Source organism: Nannobrachium achirus (assembly GCF_963921795.1).
Source record: "Nannobrachium achirus genome assembly, chromosome: 19".
Taxonomy (NCBI): domain Eukaryota; kingdom Metazoa; phylum Chordata; class Actinopteri; order Myctophiformes; family Myctophidae; genus Nannobrachium; species Nannobrachium achirus.
Window position 1 is genome coordinate 19,004,838 of NC_137826.1, and position 21,754 is coordinate 19,026,591.

The following is a 21,754-nucleotide window of genomic DNA, read 5'->3' on the forward strand; positions in this document are numbered from 1 at the left end:
AAGCTCACAACGCGTCACGGACGCGACGCGTTGTGAGCTTGTAGATCTGCTATTATCAGCACGAACGCGACACCGTCGTACGCCGACGCATAGATCGAGCATGATACTGCCTGCACACAAATAAAAATAAAAGTCAATAGGAAATGCGAACAAAACGTTCTATTGTGTCTCATTCAGTATAGAATATAGATTAATGAGTTGAGTTGTTTGTTGAATTAAAGTATCTTTTACCACCCGGCAAGTTGCCTTAAATAACAGCAATATGTGTTTAGGTTTTTACAGGCTTCCTACAAGGCGCCCCAGAGGGGTCCATCCACGTTGTTGACGTCACCAGCGCCAGCTGTCAATAGAAACGCTAGCTAAGCTAAGCTAGCTCGCTCGCTACTTTCATCGTAGCGTATCGTATTCGGGGACTTATTTTTTATTTTGTACATAATTTTCGTGTCGACGTATTCATTAGTACTCCCAATTAACCTAACTAGAGTTTACGGGAATGTATGCCGGGCAGGGGATTCATTCGTGTTTGTTTTATTCTCCGTTTGAGGAACTGTGCGCTAAGCTACATCTAGCTTGAGCTGCTAGCTTGTTGTTAGCTGCAGACAGACTGGATGCTGCTGCTGCTGTTGTTTATAGATAGTTTATTATCTAGACTTGTTATAATCTAATTCCAATTCGCAGGCTAGCATGACGCTTAATTGCCTAGTCATTTTTTCTTTTGTACATATTTTCTAGTCGCTATTTGAATGATTACACTCAATTAATTTAACGAGAGGTTACATGAAATTAATGCCTGACTATTTGCTTGTGTATTTTATTCTCCCTTTGTGGAACTGCGCTAAACTGCTGCCTATGAGCTGTTGTCTTATTTGTTGTTAGCTGCAGTCAGACTGGATGCTGTTGCAGTTAACGGTAGTTGTTTATAGATAGTTTATCTAGTGTTTATAATCTAATCTGAATACTCAGACGGCTCTTAATGATCATGACGCTTCATTACCTCGTTATCAATATGCAAAAATACAGAACGAGTCAGTTCATGAAGTCAGATAATGCTTGTGCTGCATTATAACTACTCTGAGGAAGCGTTATAACGTGTTCAAGTTCACCAGTTATTACCCTTTCCCCCCTCCACCTTCCTTTTTATGGTATTACAATAGTGAATTTATCAAGTGAATGTTGGTGTAGCAAATAAGTCATCAAACATGGATAAGAAATCGTTTGACATCGTCTTGGACGAAATCAAAAAGGTAAACAATATATTGTCTTGAATCAGAGATTATTTACAGATGCTGACAGACATGCTAGTGATTTGAGCTGATGACGACATGTATTGTAAATGCTTCCTATTCCATGTTGTGTTTCAGTGTGTCCTGACAGACCAGCGAATCAAGGCTATAGAACAGGTGCACGGGTATTTCTCCAGTGAACAGGTTCGTTTGTTCATTGCACCACAAGCCTATTAAATATCAGTAGCTGTGAGCTTGTACAGTATATCTGCTATTTACCCAACGCATAAATCTAAAATGACACAGACGCTTTCCCGGTTTTAATGGGTTAAGAGTTAAGACCTGAGGCTGATTCTACAAATGGCTTCAGTAGATCAGTAGTTCTCACACTTTCTAGATTTTTCAAAAATGTTCAGAAATAGCAGATGTACAAACTTGCACTGTGAGCTTGTATATCTGCTATTTTTGAATAGCCAAACCTAAAATGTAAAATTACACAGAAGCTTTCCCAGTTTTAATGGGCTAGTTACCACTGTTATGTTGTTTGTTTATGCACACAGCCCCAGTGTATAAGATTGTTGAACTGTCATCTTATTGAATGTATTGTTGTTGTTATAGCAACAAGAACCTCCATGCTGATGTGTATTCATTTCCAGGCAATCTTTATTGAATGAATAACATTTTTGTGTCATTTGGATGCTCTCCACTATTACATTTAAAGTGTTTTTGTATCAAAATGAAAAAAAAAAAAAGAAAGAAAATAGCTAAATGGTTTTAGAAACATGACAAAGATGATAAAGAGACAAAAACTAGTATATTGCCACTATAAAGTCTAACACTGTTTATTATATCTACAGGTTACAGAGATACTGAAGTATTTCTCATGGGCAGAACCTCAAGTTAAAGCGATAAAAGCTCTGCAACATGTGAGTGAATGTAAATTTTCAACTACATTTTGCAAGCCAAAGTATTTGGAGCTTTCCAGAAGATGTGTTGTTTTGGTTACAGAAAGAACTTGTTTCAGTCCAATAATCTTAGATTAATATTAAAACAGATCTTGACAATGCTGTTCAGGCGATTTGTATTTGTATGAGGAGACGGTTTCCACAAATTGTTACATTGTGTATGATGCACTCAGTTCCTTGGCTTTAGACATATTGTTGTCCAAGAAGTTGTTTTCATCCCAGGAAATAAAGTAATTGAGATAATTTGCGTGGCCTGATTCTGAGGTCCAAGAATTCGACCAGATAGCTGTCATCCTGAGATCTCCTGCATTCCTCAGTGTACATAATAAAGAGTAAAGGCAAAAGGACGCACCCTTGTGGTGAACATAGCTACAGTCTGAGAAACTGACATTTTGCACTGATTGGTCCAGTGGTTTGCAAGACTAGCTCCAGACCCACACTCAAAATCTATCCCTGGCCTTCGGCCTAGCGCAGATAAAAACGAAACATTACTTTTCTAATTGGGATCATTCATAATGCCTGGCCTTGTATTCTTCATTTTGTATTCTTAAACACATTTTAGTAATAATACTTTTTTTCCTTCCACCACAGAAAATGGTTGCAATTCCTACAACTAAAGTTGCCAATATCTTAAACTGCTTCACATTCTCAAAGGACAAGCTGATGGTCCTGGAACTCATAGCTTTGTGAGTACATTTTAAAGCTCATCTAGGCTTTCTACAACACTCCATATAATGTTGTTAAATTGTTTGACTTTGTATTATTGTCAAAGTGATTAATCAGTCACGATTGGGTTGATGACTGTGGGATCTTTTTTCCACAAATAGGAATATATCGGATGCTCAGAATTACCGTCCTGTAGAGGATTTGTTTCGTATTCACCTGTCGGAAAAGAAACGAGCCAAGAGGATCCTTGAGCAGGTAATAAACAAGCTCACACAGCCACATGTGCAAAACAGTGATGCCTAGAGAAACTGCTTATTAAGTTTTGATTCTCTGACTGTACTGTACAATGCATTGTATGCAACCTGAGCGATCATCTCGACTACACAGTATCTCTGTAGCCATTAAACAAAACGGGTATTTCTTACATTGATGATCCTACATATTATCATGCAAGCACCAGTTAAAGTTACTTTCCATCCCTCATATACTGTGTGCACAGTAGGGTTGGACACGGTAACCGCCGTACCGCGGTAAACCGAGGTCTACCGCGGTGTCAGTGTGCTTACCGCGGTAAAAAAAGACAAAAAAATGTCTATTTTTTATTGGAAAACCAGCGAGTTTTAAAACAGGGGAGAAGCGAGGACCGCATGCGCTCCATGCCGCTCTGCTCTGGGCCGTGTACCACAGTTTGGAAGCCACATACGTCACTCTCAGAGACACAGACAGTCAGACCTACACAGGGCAGCCTGCGTAGAGGAGTACAGAGCAGCGTAAACTTTCTCTGTAATCCACACGACACAAGGATGTTAATACATACCTTGTGTTGTGGCATATCTTTTTTTATTCATACGGATTACTGGCGGAGCGCGGGCCGCGTGGACTAAAACCGAAAATTAAACTGTTTTACTTTTTCCACCGCGTCGCACGTTGTCGGAGATTTTATAACCTTTTCTGTCAAGTCTTTTAACTAAAACCTGTATATAGCAGCACTCAATCACTGCGATTTGAGAGTTGAGACGTGACGTGAGTTTACAGAATCACTGTACACGATCTGACTACCCGTCCTCTTCTGGTTTGTTCACACAGCTGTTTGTGTCTGAAAAGCTAAGTAGCTAGCCTACGTTACTATGGTAACCCGACAGTGCAGATCTAAAAGCTCAGAACGCGTCGCGGATGCGATGTGTTGTGAGCTTGTAGATCTGCTCCTTTCAAAGCCATACCCGCTGTGCTGTACGGAGAAGTATAACTCGGGCAGTCAGGCTGTGGAGAGGCGACTTTTGGGAAGATGATTTCAATATTTTGGCTTATCGCCGAACCTTAATTAATAGATACGGGGGTGCGGTAATTACCGCAGTACCGGCGGTAAATGGGAAGACGGTAATCGCGGTAACAAAATGTCGATACCGCCCCAGGCCTACAGTGCACATCCCATAACCCACACACTGCACATCATTTCGGAGCTCATATCTGTGAACGGGTAAGGGCTAGTTAAACTAACTAACGTAACGTTGCATCCGGGGGACGCATGCCAATTTCTTCAGAACTAAAATCTATAGAAGAATTAACTTTTGTTTTAGCGTCTGCTGCGCATCTGTGAGGTCTGAGACGATGACATAGTTGGTATTCATGTGTAGCCTACATATGTAGGCCTACCAGTCAATGTCCGGCAGACCCGAGATGACATGCATGTGTCTTTATTTTATCATTTGGTACTATTTGGCCTACTTTACTAGTATGTTTAGTTGTAGTTAGTTTTCGTTTGCAAACAAATTAGTCAGATTTGGGAATTTGTTTATTTATTTTAGATACATTATCAACATGCATGAATATAATCATAATTAGCCATATCAACATGCATGAATATAATCATAATTACCCACATAATTACAATCACAAGTTTAACAGCAATTTCTTAAAAAAACTACATGTTTTATTAGGATTCTTTATTTTTTATTAGGTCCCAAGATAATATTTTCAAAAGAAATCTCAATGATCCCATGAATGAGTTTCAGGGGAGGTGTACCACACAGTTGTTGCACAGTTGGAACAGAACAGCACAATTATTTAAGGTATAATGCACTCAAAGCGAGTGTGGATTTCACTGACAAAGTATTCATGTTTACTATGCGTGTTTCTGTACTGAAGGTGTGTAAGGTTGGCTGCAAGGCTCCTGTTGCTATGATCTCCTCATGTGGAATGATCCCGGGGAATCCTTACCCCAAAGGAAGACCCAGCCTGGTCAGCGGCACTTTCCCTGTAAGTACTGGTTTTGTGCCAATAGAGTTTGTCTGACAGAAGAAAACAAATATATCACATAGCTTTCTAAGCAAGAGCTGGAAACTGAAGCCTGATTTATGTTTTCGGCACGAGGCATCAGTACCCACAAACCCTGACATGGGTACACTGACGACGGTGCTGGACAAAGAATAAATGTTTTAATTCGTATTTATTTTTTCATGTTCAAAGGGAATCCCACCAGTTAAGAAAGAAGGAGACAAGAAGGAGGACCCTCTGGCTAGTATGGAGGGGAAAGGAATCGCAGCCCGCATCATTGGACCGTTCAAACCTGTAAGCAACACCAGGGGGAGCTCTCTCTATGACAAAGTTACAATGGTTTCCCACCCTTTTTTGAACAGCTATGAACTTGGACCAACATATAAGAATTTCAGGTCACTAGTCTGTGACTAAATCCCACTGTAAAGGTTTGATATCTACTGTCAAGCTTTAATTACATATGCTATTACATATCTACTAAACAATATACATATTATTTGGTCTTAAAGTTATACTATGTAACTTTTTTAATAAAATAAATCTTAAAATTGTCCTAATTATTAAATCGCTAAAGTTTTAGAACACCCACTCTGTTAATTTCAGCTCCCAAAGCCTTTTATTTATATGTGTTCTACTGAGCCCTGGTGGCCGTGACCGGGGCTGTTTTTCCCGGCAAAATTACGTCATATGCATCATTCTGTACACGTGTCTCCCTACCGGCCAATCACAGCCCAGATCATACACTGCCGAGCCCTTCAGGAAGTACACTGCAGTGTTTACACTGGTCTAGGAGTCTAGCATGTAGCTCCCCAACCGCTGCTCGTAGAGGGACACGGAAGACCTCTACGGATGTGTCTCGGAGAGGCGAGGCGGACACGGTGGTCTGAAGGCCCGGTCCGCGGCGAAAAACGGCCGAAAAAAGCAGACGCGACCGCGGTTTGCTCTACCGCTACTGACCACTAGTTGAGCAACTTACACAGTATAGCTTTAACTTCCTACGTGATGTTCCTAGCTATTATTTTGGCTCTACCTCTTTCTGAAAAACATGATATATCATGATATTCGTTTTCACTTCTCTAGTTTCCTTCGACCTACAACCCCCACCGACCTGTGCCCTACCCCATCCCACCCTGCCGACCTCATGCTACTATCGCACCAAGTAAGATTTCACACACACACACACACACACACCCGCGAGCGCGCGGCCCTTTTGAGCAGCACTGGTGTTATAGAAAAGGAACGGATGTTGTTGCAAAAGCAGTATTAGACGAATGTTATTATTTCTGAATGTGTAATTTGTTTTGCCAGGTTCCAAAACAACTGTGATCATTACAAATATTGATTCAAAGTGGTACAATAAGGTTGACGTTTTTTGTCATGGCACATGGTGCATTTTTGAGGTATGATTAGCACTGGGGTGTAGAGTATGTGTGTGTGTGTGGTCCCTCAAGTGTGTGCATGTGTTTGTGTTTTTTTGTGTGTGATGGGCACGGTTGATGTCTGCAACCGCTACTCAGGTGCATACAACAACGCAGGCCTTGTGTCTGTGGGAGGGGTTATTACGGCCAACGTGCCTCCACCCCCTTACAGCTACGCCCACAAAGTAGCAGGTACGATATGGCAACATGTGCGTGTGTGTGCAAAAGCAAATACACTCCCCTAAGCTTGCTGCCTAACTGCCTGGCATGCTACTCAACCGTGCTTCTCCAATGCACTGCCTTCACGAGGTGAAGAATGAGCCAGCTGCTGGTCTGTTTACGCTGTTAGCTGCAGGAATAGAGATAGATTGGTTTAATCATGACCGGCCTACTCCGTAAAACCCTCAGTTTGCGGGTCTAATTGGTTACATTTGTACATCAGAGTTACAAATGGATTTCAAATTAATGTGATACATTTTCTTCTCTCCCTGGAATCGTGCTTGAAGCTGCAGCCTGTATATTCCTTAATTTACTACAATTGTCAATGTTGTTGCAGGCATTTAACATGCATCGCTTTGGAATAACCTTTTTTTTTTTTTTAAGGGCAGTCCAACCAGTTTTCAAAATTGAAATGAATTGTTTCACAGTTAATGAAGAGCATGAACCATTTTATTTGGGGAAAGTTCACAAAGTTCCTGAGACTAACACACCTATTAAACGTGAATCAGAGTGCACACACCACAGCAAACTGAAATCTTACGTCATCTTGCAAAGTTGCTGTCAAAAATATAATTGGTCTACAGCACAGAAATAAATGTTCTTACTCATGGCCACTGTTGTAGTGTGCAGTGTCATTTGATGCATGTACAGTATGTCTACAGTAAGACTGCTGTTGGCATAAATACTACAGTACATGCATCAAATAACACTGTACAACTTAACCACAAAGACATTTTATATTGAAAATTGCTGATTTAAAACCTCACAATATGTTGCCCTGCCATGTTTTGTGAGCTTGTAGATCTGTTACATTTTAACTAACTTTAAATAACCTTTGCCTATTGTGACGCAAATTTGGGATGCCAGGGATAAAGTCGTTATTGGGGTTAGTTAGCAGTCTAGCCTTTGGTACTTTATTAATGGTTAGTTAGGTACCGGTATCTTAGTTAGTTCATGGGATATCCTTCGATGTTGAAAACTGCTGGATTTCCCCACAAGTTGAAAACTGAAGTTGCAATTTGGGAAGCTCATTGGCTAAGTGGCTATTCATGTTTGCTGTCTCTCTCGCTCTGTCTTTGATCACTGTCTTTGGTCTACTGAGATCTAACCAAAGTATTGAAATCAACTTTGGTTTGGATAATATCACAGCTGATCTGCAAAGACCAAAAAAATCCAGACACCAGAATCTCTCAAATGGATTCAATATAATTAAATTTGTTTCTGATTTCTTCTCAAAGAACCATACTGGTCAAAAGACAGGTCTACTCACCGCTTCAGCCACCTATGTTCGGCAATGTATTTATGGACAATATTATTGTATCTAAAGACCATGTTCATACTTGTGATTGTCATACATTTACATTTTGTCCAAAGTCATAACAACTGAATTATCTGACTAATTAAGTCAGAACTAGCTAAACAAAACAAGTCACAGACATTTAAATTTATTTAATAAATTAACATTTCCTCCAGTGATTATTTTCAGCTATACTATTCAAATCAGTCCGCTCTTTAAAATGCAATTATGAAATTAATCGGAAACATTGGTGTCCTACATTTTTTTGGTTTAAAAAAAAAAAGAAAAAAAACGGTCGATGGTAGTGTCAAGAATACTGTAACAACCGGTATGGTCCTTATGATGTATTCAATGTCAGAGTGAGATTTATTTTTTAACTCTGGTTTCCCCTTCCCCCCCACAGGTTACAATAAACCAGTAAATGCTCAGAACGCCACCCCTGGAGTCAACAGTGGACCTCTCCTCATTGGCTCTACTCCTTCTACCCCTGCACCTCACCAGGCCTCCCAAGCCCAGCCTCCTCCCTCCACTCCCATCACCCCAGTTTTCCCCGGCATGGTACCCTCTCAGAACCTCAGTCCCTCCCCCGCTCCGTCCCCTTCCGTCATCAAGGGCGGCCCTCCAACCCCCGGCGGCCACACAACGTCCGCCCCTCCATCTGTCATAAAAGCCCACACTCCCTCAGGCACGCCTTGCGGGACTCCTGCATCTCCTTTCCACGTTCGATCAGGGACACCTTCTACCCCTCGGAGCATTGCAGAACCGCTACCCCAGCCCAACTCTGCCCAACATAAAGGCTTCCCACACTCCACAGACCCCCATTTGGGACTGGGCTTCCCTGGCGGTAACCATTCTGGATCGGTCATCCGCAGCTACACCCCTTCCGGAGCCTCGTCCCACACTCCGGCTGCTCATTCCACCCCGGGCCCCAGCCCCAGCCCCAAACCCTCCCCAGCCCATTCTACACCGGCTGGGGCCCATTTCAGTGAGCAGCAGCGCGCCGCCCTGAGCAGACATGGCAGCCCTGTGCCGTCTGCCTTCAAGGGCACATCTCGCTCTGGCACCCCCTGTGTTAGCTCTCTGGTGATGCAGGGTGCAAATCATCAGGCTGCCCTGGACCGTTACCTGGCTCTATCTCACCCCTCAGGCTCCCCGCAGAGGTCTATGTCCAGCCCCGCTGCTGCCCTCCAAGCCCTCTCCGCTAGCCCAGCTACCTCTCACTACCCCGGCCTCTCCCACTTCCCCACCATTTCTACCTCTCTCCCACCCTGCAGCCTTCCTTCATCCATCTCCTGCTCTATGGCTTCCACCAGCAACCTTAACACCCACCCGCAGACCTCCATCTACCCTAGCACAGCCTCCCCCTTTGGGCTGGGCCTCAGCACCCAGTCTCTATTCCCCGGTTTGCCCCACGGACTGAGCCACGCCAACTTCCCAGGTTTCGGGGGTTCTGGAGTTCCGAGCGCCGGGAGCCCGGTGCTGTCTTCCTTCATGGGACTACCAGGGTCCGCTGTGTCGTCTGTAGCGTCTGTTGCCCCGCTGCAGGCGGCAGCCGTGGCGGCGGCGGCAGCTGCAGCCGGGGTTCCATCGTCGTCGCCTGTTCTACCAGGGTTTGCATCTGCATTCAGCTCCAACTTCCAACCGGGGTACATCAGAGAGGGGATAGGCTTGTATTGAGCATAATGACATGGCAACCTCTTCTCGCTTAAGGGTGGGAAACTCCAGTGTGACATGAGAGCTAATGGCCACCGTGAGAGTATGGTCATTGGTTACGCTGCGGAGGAAACATGACACAGGGTGGAGTTTCCCACGAAAGTGATGAAAGCGCAAAATGGCCGTCATGTGTATATTATGGTCAATGGGGAGGGATTTTGTTCACCTTTAAGACTAGGTCTACAGTCTGTACGTAGTATCACACACACAGAAAGGAGTGTGGCAACAAATGATTATTTTATAGTTATACGATGATAATAACCATTTAATTATGATGCACCTTTCAAAACAGTTAGAAGGTGCTTTACAGTTGTGCAAAAAGAGAAAAAATAATGAAATGGTAAATATAAAAACGAAGTTCTGTTGTAGTGTACAATGTACATCAATTCAGGTCATTGTATCCCAGTTATGTAAACGGTTACATTGGCTTATCATCTCTCTGGTCATATGAGAAGAAAGTGTAATAAGGTTCACAATCAGCAAAGGGTTCCTTAGATCCCATGACAGTGATTCACTCCTGCTTGGTGGAAACCGTGAGGTGATAAATGTTTCCATTTTGTATTTTATGGTGTTGAAGTAGGTGGCCATGCTTCACTAGCAATGTTCAAAGTCCACATGTGTCACTGTGTTACACTGTAAGGTCTTCGCCTTGTCTTTGATCGTTCCATATAAGCAGTTAAAGCAGCAAATAATGGGAAGCCTTGGTTCAGGTTGGGTTCATGCAAGTTCACCAATATGGAAGGGTGGTCTTGGTCTGCTGTCTAAATATTACAGCTGTCTATAATCTGGATGTTCTGAAAGCAGCACTGGTCTCTAGCAAATGACAATTGGGCAAGGTGATTTATGATCGCCATATACATATGTGATGTTTATCTTGTCAAAACCCAAGTGTTGCAAGAACTAGACACACCTTTTGTTGACTTTTCCAACACCCAACAGATAGTTTCCTTCCTGCATCTGAAACATATGTACAGTGACATAAACTTACATTTCTTATGTTTTAATTGTAGGACTTTAAATGATGCCGGAAATATTGCAGAGCAACCTAAAATGACACAAATGCAAGTCCATGGCTTCGAGTTCTGAGATCATTCATACATTACAAGCAAACATAGAGGAGAAGGAATCTGATTCAGGCAGTATGGGTGCCCAAATTACTTTGAGAATGCTACAAGTCATTACAGGAATGAAACTGGGAATTAAACAGAATTAGACAGATATTTGCATTAATGTATTGTTCATTACAACTAGGACATCACAAGTAAAACTGATAGCCCCAGAGTTACTGTACCTAGTAGCTAGTATATCTATAGTATATCTATTGTCCCATCCTGGACAGCTACAGATACAATTGTACATAATGTAAGTAAGTCTATTGCGTGTGTGTTCTACTGTATGTTGGCTGATACTGATAGTATTGTTAACTGTGTTTCCAGGTTGAGTGGCGGTCTCCAGCCTGCAGGTGGAGGGGGCTTCCCTGGCTTGCCAACATTCGCCGGAGTACCAAGCTTCTCTCCCTCTGCCTCCCAGGCTACCCTTAGTGGCCTCCACAATCCCGCCATGCAGTCTGCTCTGCTGCAGGTAATAAGCGCCCACACACACATACTTTACCATTTAGGCAATTTGCAGATGCTCATTATCGAAGTCGACATAAAGAGATATGAACTCTAGACAACAAACGACCTTAAAAGGCCATATGAATAGAGTGCAAATAAAACCATTACATGCTACGAAGTCACTAGCTAACCAGGCGATCCTAAAACCAAGCATCTGTCTAGACCACGGGTCTTCAACAGGGGGTCCGCGACCCCTAGGGGGTCCGTGGAGGTACTGCAGGGGGTCCGCAAAATTATTGCTTAAATTTCTTTTCACATTTATGTTAAATAAATCATGATTCTATCCATTTTGAATAGCTTGAATACATGATTACTATGCAATTGACAGACTGTTGATATTATTGACATTGGTTCTCAGTTAATAAGTAGTATGTTTAGAAATGGTAGTGGTACGGCCCACCCTGCTCGCTGTAACTTGTACATGTTTAAAATAAAAAAAATATGTTGTAGCCCCGACCCCCCCACCCTACGAGGTGGTAGGGGGTTCCTGCTCCATCTCCCCATCAGTTTGGGGGTCCCCGGCCTGAAAACGTTGAAGACCCCTGGTCTAGACAATATGCAAATGTATCTACATATTCTTAGCCATTTGTATTTATTTTCATGCGTTCTTGTTCCAGGCTCATGCTGGGTCTGCATTGGAGAGTTTTCCTCCTCAACCCAACGGCTTCACCAACTACCCTCCTGGCCCAGGGAACCCCTTCCCACTACAGCCAGGACTGCATCCCCAGCTGGGCTGGCAGTAAAAATCACACTTGTGTGTGTGTGTGTGTGTGTGTGTGTGTGTGTGTGTGTGTGTGTGTGTGTGTGTGTGTGTGTGTGTGTGTGTGTGTGTGTGTGTGTGTGTGTGTGTGTGTGTGTGTGTGTGTGTGTGTGTGTGTGTGTGTGTGTGCGTGCAACAGCGCCCCTCCCTTAACATGTGTGGTCAGAAAAGGTTACTGCAGGCTACGGAGACAGACATACAGACAGACAGACAGACAGACCCACACACACGGCCACGTATAGGAGCGTTGTGACCACCGCTCAAAAAGACTCTCTCACACACACACACACACACACACACACACACACACACACACACACACACACACTGCAGTACTCTGGCCCTGGAAATACTAACTCACGCTAGCAAACTCTACCCCCACTATTCAGCGTTTTTCAGCAGTTGTAGTGCACTGGACCGTAGATTGAATAAGGGACTCTAACTTTTAAGAAGAACACTACGATGGAAAGAATAGAACTTTCTCAAAGCCCCTTTCTTTTGCCATTTGGGAACAATGGTTAATTTAAAAGAGCACTATAAATTATGATAAGAATCTTCAACTTGTTTTGTAGGTGTAGAATTATCCATTTTATTCCACATAGCGTGTTTCACCCTGCCATAAAGGCCCACATGTTTGGAAGGCTTTGGCCTTCATCCTGGTGTTCACGAAACCGCCGTAGAAGATTTTAAGCACTCAATTTGAAGGGAACATCATGAGTTAACAGTGTTGCCCAGTCCTATAAAACATCCCTGTATTTCCTGATCTTTGACTGCAAAGCTATCGTTGGACTTAATGACTTGCATTAGATGGCTATCCATACAGTTTGGCAATACACATTGTGGGTACAAGGCATATGGGCTTTCCCATATGTTACCCACCTGAATGTAGGGGCAAGGATGAGAGGTGACTCATCCAATCAGATTTTTCTTTTCTTTTTTTTCCCCTTTTTCTAACCATTGCTCAGGTGTCCAGGTTTTGTTCTTTACATCAGGGTTTTTAATGTCTTAAATACAGGCATGACTTGGTTCATAATGTACTGTATAGTTTTTAATGTGTCACAGATTCTCTGAGTTGTATGTCAACATTAAATAGGTCATAATTGTTTGTCTTGCAGTGAACGTCATTCCCCATTCGAACATGTTTTTTGAGACTGTCTGCCTGGCTAATACACTGGTCACTGACCAATCTCCCATTTGGAACTGTTGGTTGCCTTATGTTGCGGTAAAAGTTGAAGTATACAATTGGTGCTTATCAGACCTATTACCTCCTGACACATACTGGTAATGAACATCACCATGGCTCACCTGGCTGCATTTTCTTTTTTGCAATTGTGATATAAATGCTTAAATTGTAATTGTCCCTTTACAACATTTATGTGGTCTTACTTTTGTTTTCACCACCGATTTTTAAGGTTCACGAGTAGGCCGATTCTTTTATTAGTAATGTAACTTTTATTATACAAAAAATGTAATAAATGAAATCTTGAGAAAAATTAGCAAAGTTCTCAATATGAATAATATTCCATCTTGATTGGCTATTAATTCATGTTTTGATGGGCTGGTCTGTATTTTAAGTGACTCACGGTGTATTGATTCGTATGATGCAGTTCAATATTAAAACGTTCATACCATGAATGCATGCTGTGTAGAGGGATCTAATTTAGGTCGGCAGTCCTACCACTTTCAAAAAGGAAGCAGAACCTGAAACCTGTATCGGTTTAACCACATAGATGGGAAGTTCTTTGCCTTCTTTTGTTCTTTGTCTTTCGTATCGGTCCAGTGTTTGAGTCACTTGACTTCCTAGAAGTTATTTTTATTTGTGCATTCTTTTTGTTGATCACAAAGTAGCACCTGGTCTGAGAATTGTTACTTTGATTTATATTTTGTATGTTTACAGAATTCCTTTTGAAAATGTTGATGCTGTGAATACTGTAGGGACAGTATTTGGCTGCACATATGAGCCTTTTTTTGTTTGGGACAATATTGATGCCATTCTCTTATGTTAAATCATGTATGGACGTGAGATATGATTTGACTGTATTCTTGAATAATCTCTTGAAGCATGTTGAACAACAAAAACCTTTTACTGTAATTTAGTTACTGTACACTGACCTTTTGCGGTAGGTTCACTCACATTGTCACTGTATCATTTGTGAGCAATATACTTCTTTTTCTTAAATTCTGTGTTAGTCTCCTCATTTCTAGACTACATCCCTTTTTAAGAGTTTAGAACTTTAGAACACTTTGACAATAATTACATATCTGTATCTATAAAGTAAAAGTATATAGGCCTAATTACTTTATTTCATGAATTGAATTTGAACTGAAATTATTCTTTATATGTTTGGCAGCAGCCACTCTGAAAAGCTGTGTCTTGTAAGCTTACCAGTGGAAATGCAGAACCTGAATGACTAATATACAGTATTTGTTGTTGGGCTTTTATGCCTATTGGATAGGACAGTAGACTGACAGGAAATGGGGAAGAGATGGTGAGTGACATGCGGCAAAGGTCTTCCGGATTGGGAATCGAACCGGCGACGCCGCCAGGCATCCATGCCTATGTGGCAAAGCCTAAGTGGTATGCACCTGGACCAGTAGGCCATCGGGCGCCCCCTGAATGATTTCTAGCTGCAGTGTGGAAATTGTTTCCATGTGACACCGCATTTATCAGATAAGTGCATCAAGTGTAGATATTCCAATGTCCTTAACCTACTTGGCCCTTACAGCTGTGTCTGTAGCTTATCATTATATGTTGTATTTCACCATTATACTAAATAAGCAAGGGGGGGGGGACCTAGATATTTTTCTATTGTGGATATCTGAAAAACCGGGATATATGAAAAATCCAGCTCTGTGTAGCCATGGCCTAACACTGCCCTATACCTTTTCCCGTATAACAGCTGTGCCTTCTGCCTTGTTATCGTTGTGTAGTATCACACTTAATGATTTAGATAAGCAAAGGGGTGGGTCAGTCATGTGAATGTTGTTAAATCTGACGTAAAACCACGCCCCTTCGTTCATTCATTACATTTTTCTGGCATTCTTTTAGGGAAGTGGCTCTGTTTCATTATGATGATTAGTTAAATTTGATACAGTCTGACTTTTAGGCTGGCTCTTATTTTCGTTCTCTTTGGACCGTGTCAGTTTAGGCTTGGTAAAGTGTCATTAGTAAAAATGACTGGGCTAATTGTGAACTAATGACTTTTATGTTTGGAACACAGTGTCAAAGACATTTTTTAATGAAAACATTTCTATGATCCAGGGGGCATGGCTTTGACATCAGGGCTTCAGAACTTTAATGCTGTTCCTCCACTAACTGCCTCATTCTATTTATATGTACAGTAAAATGAGTTTAGGCTTTTGGACTCTTATGAATGTGAAAACCCTGTTGTCATTCAGCGGTTTCACTATGATATTTCTGTTGAAATGAGTTGCAATTCTCATTTAACCCTGAAATTCCCATATTGCTGGCTGAAACAGTTCTTCGTTTTAGAGGACAAATTAATGAATTCAGGGGAAGTACAGTACAATACAGTGACAATCAGAACTAGAAAGATACAATTCTGGAAATTAATTCCGCCTTACCATTAGAAGTTTTCACCATTCAAGTCAATGGGGAAAAGTAATTCACTAATACATTAATGGCCATATATATTGAGATCCCTGATGTCATCAATATTAAGCCCATGTCTTGGAATGCTCATATATGGATATACTGTGTCAGTCTCATGTAGTCTATGACGTCAGATATCTATGATTTCAGTCATCTCCATATTTGGGAAATGTTTAATTTTTGCATTTTTCCAATTCAAGTCAATGGAAAAATAAATAAATCACTAATTCATGTATATAAATTAAACTATATAACATATCACTTCTCAAAATGCAAGAACATGATTCCCGAAGAAGCCGGTCGTTTTGACATATGGCCCAAGTGTGTGCCACCAAAACTGTGGGATTATTTTCCTCACACATTTAGTGTGTTTGCTTTTCATAAGTCTGCAATGTGTAAACACTACAATATTTTATTTCCTGTCATAGACTTTAAAACGTTTTGGTATTGTTCCGATGCCCATTCAGTACCACAATGAATTGGGAGTTCTCTCTTGCTTTGATGCATTCATCAAATGTGTATTAACCTCTTTCTCTGATAAACAGATTGCCTCAAATCCCCACACCATTAAAAACTGTAACGCACTCTGACCTGGATTCAGTTCCTGCCTCAGCACTCGTGTTAAATGTCACACCTCTTTGCGCAATTTCCTGCCACAAAACCACCCAGAAATGGTTCTTATTGCTCTTTAGTACCAGGAAATTGTTCATATTCCTCTTTAGTACCAGGGAAATGTGCAGTTTTACAAGCCATGAAATACTTTTGGCATGGGTCAGGCTCGCTCATCTGTCTCACAAAGCTATTGGAGGGCGACTACTGTAGTCCTGACCCACCCAGGAAGGACCTATTTACGAAACCTAATTTACCCAGAGTGTCAGAGAACTCGTATCCAGCCAATCTATCTATAAATGCGACAAATCTCTGTCTGTCTGTCTGTCTGTCTGTCTGTCTGTTTGTTTGTAATCCGCGTATCTCGAGAACCGTTCGTCCCACCGGCTTCAGATTCGGCACGCGCGTTCCCCGCCGCAGCGCGGAGTGCAGTGCCGGGCCTCGACCCGACTCGCGGTTTTCCGAAACCGGCGCGAAACGTTCGGAATCTCCTTATGCGGAGCTGATTGTTGACATCAGGCTGTTCCGGAGGAAATCGGCGCAAGCGCTGAGTCATTGTGACATCACTTCATAAAAGGCTCTGACATCACGTACGCCACATGAGTCAACACAAAATCTCTGTGAATGTGTATGTATGTATGTAATCCGCGTATTGTTGACATCAGGCTGTTCCGGAGGAAATCGGCGCAAGCGCTGAGTCATTGTGACATCACTTCATAAAAGGCTCTGACATCACGTACGCCACATGAGTCAACACAAAATCTCTGTGAATGTGTATGTATGTATGTAATCCGCGTATCTCGAGAACCCTTCTTCCCACCGGCACGCGCGTTCTCCAGATATGGGCATAAAGTCTGACATCAGAGTTTTCTGCAACCGGTACTGTGTGTGCAGAGATCTTCATATATGGGCATAAGTGGACAAAGACAAACAGATGGTCAAAACGGGTCCTATGACAACAGGTATATTGGGGTTTGCATTAAAGGGTGGGGCATTCATGGGGTTTGCATTAAAGGGTGGGGCATTCATTCCCTATTTCAAATTCGGCACGTGCGTTCCCCACCGCAGCAGGTAGTGCAGTGCTCGGCCTCGACCCGACCCGACCCGATACACGATTTTCTGGAACCAGCACGAAAGGTTCGGATTCTGATGTCTGACATCAGGATTTTCCGGAACTGGCACTGTGTCTGCATAGATCTCCATTTATGGGCATAAAATGGATGCAGACAGACAAATACAGATATCTCCATATATGAGCATAAATGGACACAGGCAAACAGATGGTCAAAGATCTCCATATATGGGCATAAAGTGGACGCAGACAGACAGATACAGATATCTCCATATATGGGCATAAATGGACACAGGCAAACAGATGGTCAAAACGGGTCCTATGACAACAGGTATAATGGGGTTTGCATTAAGTTTGTCTCCTCCTCCATCTGTTTGTCTGTGTCCCTTTATTCCCATTATGGAGATCTCTGTATCTGTCTGTGCCTCCGACTGTGTTGCAGACACAGTGCCGGTTCCCCCTTTAATGCAAACCCCATTATACCTGTTGTCATAGGACCCGTTTTGACCATCTGTTTGAAAAAGCGACAGAAATCTCATATATGGGCATAAAATGGACGCAGATAAACAGATATCTCCATATATGGCATATATGGGCATACAATGGATGCAGAATCACAAAGATCTCCATATACGGGCATAAAAGGGACACAGACAGACAGATACAGAGATCTCCATATATGGGCATAAAATGGACGCAGATAGACAGATATCTCCATATATGGGCATATATGGGCATAAAATGGACCCAGAACTATAACTGCAGTGATCTCCATATATGGACATAAAATGGACACCGACAGACAGACAGATACAGATATCTCCATATATGGGCATAAATGGACACAGGCAGACAAATGGTCAAAACGGGTCCTATGAAAACAGGTATAATGGGGTTTGCATTAAAGGGCGGGGCATTCATTCCCTATTTACATTGTTCCGAGTTGGCCAGGTCGCCGACTAGACGCTGGGCCGCCCGAAGGGCGGCCCAGCTTCTAGTAAGTATAAATGAAGAGAATGAAATCCCTGCTGCACACAACCAAACCGTCTATCACCATTCTGAATCTGGTGCTGACTGACCATGCATATGTCCGTGCGCAACTGCGCATGCCCATCTGCTGCCGACTTGCTCATCAATCATTTAGGCGTGCACAGTAGAAATCCTTTTAAACAAGTCTCCCCTTATAAGACAGGTCCACAAAAAACAATGCTGGTGTAAAAAATGGCATTTTGCTGTACATGCATGGATTAAACAAAGGAGGAGCATTCACAGCGGGCATGCATGACGCACGTACAGTATATGATGCGTCAGAAGTCCAGCTTGTTTCTTCTCTGTTTCTTAGCTTATAAAGGGAAACAAAATACACAGGGAAGACAATAGGTGCTTTAGAAGAGAGAAATGTGTGGCGTCTCAGCTTTTGTCAGATGTAAGAAAGAAGTAAGACTCCAAGGACAAAGGCTTGGGACAGTGGTGTCATAGATTAATCTCTTTAAAGATCCACTGCTATATTCATCAGTATGGCGTTACACACTTGGGGTTGAAGGCATCTTTAGGCCTTTCCCATAGGTTAACCCATCTTAGGGGAAAGGCTAAGAGGTGATTAGTCCAATCAGCACTCTCTGCCAGAGTTTTAATCTGCTTAGCGGGAATCAACAGATCTCCCCTATTCTTCTCTTTGCATGGGGCCATTGACAGTAAAAGATAAGATAGACAAGATAACCTACACACACAAACATCTGAGCTTCAGCGATTCTTCAGTGCTTCTTTGGGATTGTTGTGATGCTATATAGCACCTTTAACAACAGTTTCCATATGGCGCCATTTGACAAAGGCGCTATATAGCACCTTTAAATATTGGTGCAATAGCACCAAAAACGTTTCCCCTATTATTACGAGCCAAAGAACCACTTTTGGTGCAATATAGCACTGTTTGTTTCCCTGTGGTGTCGTAGCAACGTCACAGCAGTAGCCTAGGCGTAAAACACAGAAGAGAACAGGTTACAGAAGGTATAGCCTAAGTCTATCTGAGTGAATTGTGCAACAGGGCTTAGTGCCTGTGCAGCAGCCTCGACTCCATAGTCTGTTTTTACCGCATTTGAAAGTGCGGTAGCACCTGCCTGAGTCGAGTGTAACAGAGTGAATAGGTTGTGGTTGGGAAGGGTTTGTTCTTTAGTATGCGGTGGTGGACAGTTTCTGCTACCTGGGAGACATGCTGAACGCTGATGGGGGGGTGGACCTAGCGGTGACCACAAGGGTGAGAAGTGGGTGGAAGAAGTTCAGGGAACTCATGCCATTTCTTTTTTTTTTTTTTAAGATTTGTTTTTGGGCTTTTATGCCTTTATTGGATAGTACAGTAGACTGACAGGAAACGGGGGGAGAGATGGGGAGAGACATGCGGCAAAGGTCGTCCGGATCGGGAATCTAACCGGCGCCGCCGCCAGGCATCAATGCCTATATGGTATGCGCTTAGACCAGTAGGCCACCGGGCACCCAGAACTCATGCCATTTCTAACATCCAAGGCTCCATCCCTGAAGATGAAAGGGCAAGTGAAGCCTGGGTTTCCGAGGCTAGAAGTGGCATGACGTACGGAAGCGAGACATGGGCCCTGAAGGTGGAGCATGAAGACAAGCTGAACAGAGCAGAGATGAGGATGATTAGATGGATGTGTGGCGTGTCACTCAGGGACAGAAAGACCAGTGCAGAGCTGAGACAGAAGATGGGAGTGGAGGCTATTGCAGATGTGGTGAGGAGAGGCAGACTGCGATGGTACAGACACATAGTGAGGAAGGAAGAGAATGATTGGGTGAAGAAAGTTATGTCGTTTAACTTAGAGGGGACAAGACCCAGTGGCCGGCCTAAGAAGACCTGGCAGACGACCGCGGTGGCTGACATGAAGGCACTCGGCATCGACCATGAGGTGGCCATGGACCGTTCCCGGTGGAAGAGAGCCATATCGAGAAGCCAGTCCAACCCAGCGGTGCCTGGAAAGCGGACTTAAAACAGATGATGATGCTACCTCCTGAGGATGCTCATGAGGAATTTCTGCTGTACACCATGTTTTTTCAAAATTTCAAATTACAACCGGTTAGGGTTCATTTGGTTCCATTTGTACACTGTCAGAGTTACAGACGTATATGGGTCCATTTAGAACCCCCTAAAGGAAACCCACAGAGTCCCTTGAATCCACTTTTGAGAAGCACTGCTGTACGCTACCGACAATGTTGGGCCCTTTTCACCATGGGCGCGGTACAGTATGTGCAGCCCACAGACTGTACAAAACAATGGATGTAGTGACCGTGACGTCCCATTGGATTGTCCGAATGTCATGCGGGATAGATATGTCATTACGGTGTGGTGCAGGAGGCTTGATTGCCATCTACAGTGTGGGTCTGTCTACTGTTTGCATAGGGATAACAATACAAGGTAAATAATCTACAAAGTAAGCTTAAGCTAAGGTAAGCAACACCACAATGGCAGGGGAGCCTATGCCCCTCTTTACACACACGCACACTTGCATGCACGCATGCACGCTCTCTCTCTCTCTCTCTCTCTCTCTCTCTCTCTCTCTCACTCTCTCTCTCTCTCTCTCTCTCTCTCTCTCTCTCTCACACACACACACACTCTCTCTCTCACTCTCTCACACACACACACACACACACACACACACACTCTCACTCTCTCTCACTCTCTCTCTCACACACACACTCACTCACTCACTCACTCACTCACTCACTCACTCACTCACTCACACTCACTCTTATAATGGAAGTCAATGGCAGCACAATCGGGCTGGAACCTTGGCCAAATATGCAGTCATCTGACATCACAATGACTACATGAAGTTCCCAGATCCACATCTTCTATGGTCACAACCTGACCTGACCTGGACCAAAGGATGGAGCTTATAGGCATTGCTATTCTAGAATGTTATATGAGGAGACTAAATTCTGATGATCAACAGGCAGCGCAACGAAGCAAGATATCTCACCAATTGGACTATTACACCATGACCCTTTTTTTTATGAGAAAGTGGGAAAAGTAATTGAAAAACACAGCCCCTCGAGCATTAGAAGGAATATCACTCATCAGAACCAGGGACATGTTTAAAGTTCAATAGGGAATGTCTGATTAAATGAAAATCAAAAAACAGTCTGAGATTCACACAAGTCAGAGTAGCCAAGATGTTAAGATGACCCCAGAAGTGTTTAGTGAAATAGGCCTACTAAGAATAACATATTAAAATAAAAGATTAACATAACACAAAAGCATCACTAGGCCCTCATTTATTTAATATGTTTGGAATTTAGT

At 42.9% G+C, this 21,754-nt stretch overlaps 1 protein-coding gene across 3 annotated transcripts; it reads left to right on the forward strand.

Moving 5' to 3' along the window:
- Window positions 1-369: 369 nt before the first annotated feature.
- Window positions 370-14,279, forward strand: proser1 (proline and serine rich 1). Of its 3 annotated transcripts, none has more exons than XM_080749011.1 (12): window positions 370-1,244; window positions 1,362-1,427; window positions 2,081-2,149; window positions 2,780-2,874; window positions 3,016-3,109; window positions 5,000-5,110; window positions 5,321-5,422; window positions 6,209-6,287; window positions 6,646-6,738; window positions 8,466-9,708; window positions 11,212-11,356; window positions 12,009-14,279. In XM_080749011.1, the coding sequence occupies exons 1-12, from the start codon at window positions 1,200-1,202 to the stop codon at window positions 12,132-12,134; spliced, it is 2,268 nt and encodes a 755-aa protein (XP_080605137.1). In that variant the 5' UTR covers window positions 370-1,199; the 3' UTR covers window positions 12,135-14,279. The 3 variants fall into 3 exon arrangements, with proteins under 3 accessions (XP_080605137.1, XP_080605138.1, XP_080605139.1); XM_080749012.1 differs by having other exon boundaries at window positions 8,466-9,672; XM_080749013.1 differs by having other exon boundaries at window positions 2,843-2,874.
- Window positions 14,280-21,754: the final 7,475 nt, after the last annotated feature.